Source organism: Haliotis rufescens, unplaced genomic scaffold, assembly GCF_023055435.1.
Source record: "Haliotis rufescens isolate VD_foot unplaced genomic scaffold, xgHalRufe1.0.p SCAF_121, whole genome shotgun sequence".
In the NCBI taxonomy this organism is placed as follows: domain Eukaryota; kingdom Metazoa; phylum Mollusca; class Gastropoda; order Lepetellida; family Haliotidae; genus Haliotis; species Haliotis rufescens.
The window spans coordinates 562,476-567,500 of NW_025963804.1; the positions used below are offsets into that span (position 1 = coordinate 562,476).

The following is a 5,025-nucleotide window of genomic DNA, read 5'->3' on the forward strand; positions in this document are numbered from 1 at the left end:
GGACATTGGTCCGATAGAGTTTGGTCTATACCCACGGTTATTTTACGATTGTTTAGGAAGTCCTGGATGTAGTTTATTATCTGACCTTTGAGTCCTATTTTTTAAAGTTTTTGTATTAGCCCATCGTGCAATACCATGCATGTCGAAAGCTTTAGAGAAGTCTAAGAAGATGCCTGTGGTATATTGTTTATTTAGTTGTCCTGTCTTAATATCTTGTTCTGCGCATGGATAGTGCTAAACAACATAGGTATATATACTTATTAACATCAATGTTTATACAGTAAATTGATTGATGGACACAGAGAGCTGATTAAGATAATGGAAGCAAGTGGATGACTAATGGGACAGGGTAAACAACCACGGAAGCTGATTGGGATGATTAGAAGCCAGTGAATTAGAAGCCAGTGAATTGTCTGGATTGCACTGGATTTTCTGGTTCAGATTCGATTATTTACAGACCACCGTCATATAGCTGGAATATTGACGATTGCGGCGTTTAACAACAAACTATCAAACGTGTATCCTTCAAAGTCTAAGTTACGACCACCGCGTATTTTCGAGAGAAAAAAACATGCGTTAAGCTGAACATGAAGATACGACAACTGCGTGAATAACATCAATGAAATTAGTTCACTTGTCAGTTCATTTAAAACTCGGCTGATTTTAGCTCTTCATCGTTAACTTGCCCGTGAGACGGTCCCTATAATCCTCTATCGTTTCACCAAACAACACGCTTCATTGGTTTGCCGACCGTAAACAATGTGAGCTGGCATTCCTGAAGTTCTCGTAATCATGAAGTAATCAAGTGCCGATCTCCTTTAGAATTTGGAATAAATTGTATATCAACTTGTGCATTTGCCATAGTGGAATGCTGTTTCTTGTCTGTAATACCTTTTATACACTTATGTTAAATTGGTTCACCAGTGAGCGTTCTCTCACTTGTATTCATACATACTAGATATAGCTGTGTGATTGTGGTTCAGCAATTTTGTTAGATGTCCCTCTTAATCCCCCTTTTTCTACCAGTCACCACACTTAGGCGATTTTATATCTAAAACAAAAAGTGCTGGACAAGTAGAAAGACCCCCTTGGGAGCTTATCATCCTGGCGATTGGATATAAATTGAATTAAATTGGCTATCTAAACATTTAAGATATGGTGATAAAATATCACCTAATACAGAGAATATGTCTTCTTTACCGCGCAATAAATACTTGTTGAACAAAAAAAAAAATTAAAAACTACTTGATAAGTAATTATGCCTCATGTCCTACATGCAAAATTATTAACTTGGCCTGCGAAATATCTTAACAATCTGTTGTAGTACCCCAAAATATGTTTTAGTAAAGAAAACCAAAATGGAATGACCGCACAAAGATCTCTGAAAATAATCCAAACAGCCCACCCAGAACAAAAACTAGTCGGTCCCCAGGGACATCGTGAGCATGACACTAACAGCCACTGGTGTCGTCACGCTGTATGGCAGAGCCGACTCTGACGCAGCCACGGTGGGTAGCGAGTTCGTGTGTGTCGTGAGAACAGTCTCCCTCAGGCATGGAGATACACCACACCAGACGCCCTCGGTCCCGCGAGCCCAAGCCGGACTACCACCTACCTGTGAGTGTTGACTAAACTTTCATTTGTATACGGAAAAAAGTGCTGTCAATCTTTATTTCACGTACTGAAGAGGCCACAGGCCTATAGTACAATTTGAGGAATATACAATTTTATACAACTTATGTATATATCTCACCAAATCACCTCACGTCATTCCACATCGCATCTCAACACAGTCACATAATTTCACACATACAGTACAATACCATACCCTGTAATTTCATAATTTCTATTTTACCATATCATAACTTGTTATATCATACAACATATTCTATAACATCATATCATATTGTAAAAAAGTGCTGTCATAACTTTATGTCGGAAAATTACTTACTCAAAATACACGTTCGTATTGATTTTGCGTCAGTGTACACCAAGTAAGCTGTTTCGTGCTTTCATATACTAGTATTTGATGGGGACGATATGGGTGACTGAATGATAATTAAGCGTGCGTTATGACACATTAGGACCCGTGCCATGAGCATACAGAGCAGGATAGGACTTCGTAACGTATCGTAGACGTGTTCATATATAACCCAAAAGATGTAAAAGAACACCCTATCTTTTCATGGTCTATCATTGTTATGCTATATTCCTATGAAGAAATGGGTCTTCTTTAACTTCTTTTGAGTAGTATATAATAATATGTTTTCCGTGCGTGAATCATTACACCATGTCTATCCAGAAGCACTATAATCTCCACGATCTTGTCCGAGTAGTTCTCCAAGCGAATATAACATCGATATGCGTCAATACATTCAGCGCACACGCTTTGCAGACGCTAATAGAGTCATCACAGCAGGGCGTACAACGTCAGATGTTCTGATAACTATCAACTCGACGTTTTTATGTATGAAATATAAAAACTAATATTCATGCTGTTTCTTCTTTATCGCATATGAATTTAAGGCCATATCAATTTGATGATACAACTTTGTTCATATGTTTCTCAATTAAGTACTCAACGAGCAGCCAGACCCGTGAAGATCTGGGGTAGAACAGGTCTTCACCAAACCATGCTTGCCGTAAGAGGCGACTATGCTTGTCGTAAGAGGCGACTAACGGGATCGGCTGGTCAGGCTCGCTGGCTTGGTGGATGCATGGCATCGATCCCAAATGCGTGGATCGATGCTCTTGATATTAATCACTGGATTGTCTGACCCAGACTCGATTATTTACAAACCGCGGTCATATAGCTGGAATATTGCTGAGTGTGGCGTTAAACAACAAACCAACCAACCAATCATTCGATGTGTTTCGCATAGCACATCATATCTGAGGCTTGAAAACATGATTATGCGTTTTCATAAATTAACGCCGTAGTTGCGTATTCAAAAGTATCCCAATTGCGTGGATCGAGTGCGACGTTAAACAACAAACAATCAACGAGAAGCCATTTGATATTTTTTCTTTTATGTGGAAAATGTTATATGCTCGTCGGTTCATGCTGATAGTTTAGTTTGTTGGACGTCGAGAGAATGAAATCGCCACGCCTGGCTGAACTACAATAGCAGTCTGTTCAGTCACCCATCACGGAATGCCAGTGTGTCACCTCTAAGTCCCAATGTACTGTATAACCATTCAACCATACGATTGATATAGGATTGTTTGTTTTGTTTGTTGTTTAACGCCGCACTCAGCAATATTCCAGCTTAATGTGGAATGAATTACCGGAGAATGTTCAGTCAAAATATACTGTTACGTCATTAAACTGGGTGTATTAAATATGCAGATAGCAGCGGGTGACGTTTGACCTTGATTTGATCTTTACGTTTTCACCATGCTTTTATAGTCTCTCAAAATTAAACGTCATCTTCCTCGAAACTTTCAGACTGGGGAAGCTAAACTTTGGCATGGGTGTTTCTTCTTGTGACATCATATGTTTTTTTGTTGTTTTTTTAAGAAATATCAAATATTAAAAAAATACAAAACATTCAAAAAATTTCTGAATGTTAAAACTACCAAATACACTGCCGGGCAAAAGAGAGAAAACACTCATGTTTCATGGTGACTAAATATGAAACAAACAAGAGTGAGTGAGTGAGTTGGGTTTAACGCCGCTTTTAATAGTATTCCAGTTATATCACGGCGTGTCAGCTTAATGTGGGAGGAAAGCCCAAAGTGATGCAGGTCTCAGACGTTTTCCACTTCGGTGAAACCCACGAGCACGGGTATGGTGCTGACAAACCTAGAAACATAATCGGGGCGAACCGGGATTCGAACCCAAAATCATAGGTTTCTGGCGTGCCCAAGGGACACAACTCTGCACAGCGAATCGCGGCGCCTAAGACGACTGGGCCCCCCGTGCTCCCCGAAACAAACATGAGATGGTACTTCGATACTGCTGTATGTGATACGGGCATCATCGTTGTGTTCTGGGCCTTAGGTTTGCAGTGTTTCAGCGACAGTTTTCAGCCTGTTAACTTTTTGATAACGTTTGTAATTTTGTGGGTCACCTCCACGTGTATACTTTCTTTTGTCCGACAATTTTATTCAAATTTAAAAACAACCAAACGGTTCAAACAGTTTATTTTCAAGAACCACGACACCAGGTAGACATAATTTATGGATAACACTTCTTTAATACTGTAAAAAGCGACGTTTCGGTATAGATCATTATACCGTTGTCAAGCAGTTATAAGGATCTATACCGAAACGTCGCTTTTTACAGTACTAAAGAAGTTGTTATCCATAAATTGTGTCTACCTTGTCACCCGTCAACCTTTAAGTAATGTCTATCAAACTAGTTACCACGACGCCATTGTATGCCTGATGTTGGATATAAGATGATACACGGCGCTACGATAGCCATATAACTTCAGTGGACGCATACGGTGTTGTCAAAACAAGTTTTTTTTAATTTTGTTCTCATAATCCATCAAAACAATGTGCTGAATCTCAGCATTAAGGTTAATGTCATAAATAAGGTTTAAGTGTCAGAATTATAAATATAAAAATATTTGTTTTGTTTCACTGCTGCAGACTAAGAAGCATGATTGAAAAGTAGGCTCTTTTAAATATTCATTATGCATGCCAAAACTATTTGGATAACATTGACATTATCAATATTTGTTACGTGTCTGTCTTTGTTGCCATTTGATACGACTACATATCCAGGTGAGCTACAGTGCCATGATACAATGTTTACGTTAATGTCACATACGGAGATTTCTGAAGAAGAAACTGCTATGGTGGGGATTGCTACAAAAATACCCGATGACCTTCACAACGGTGAAAAGGTGACTGTTGAGAAGGCTGGTGTGTTGTGATTGTGTTGGTCACTACTTACGTCCTCCTGGCCATTATGGCCGGGGTGAATGGCTGACCGATCCCTACACTGAAAACATCGACGGTATTACCTGTGCACTAAACCACAACGACCACTGTCAATGTGTAATGGCTAAATGA

General features: G+C 39.3%; 1 protein-coding gene across 1 annotated transcript in view; it reads left to right on the forward strand.

Moving 5' to 3' along the window:
* The first annotated feature begins 1,445 nt into the window (after positions 1 to 1,445).
* The window catches only part of LOC124136197 (degenerin mec-4-like), a 27,380-nt gene continuing 23,800 nt past the window's right edge, over positions 1,446 to 5,025 (forward strand). Inside the window, exon 1 of the mRNA XM_048393923.1 lies at positions 1,446 to 1,508. Within this exon, the coding sequence (XP_048249880.1) occupies positions 1,446 to 1,508 (63 nt within the window). The remainder of the gene's footprint in view (positions 1,509 to 5,025) is intronic.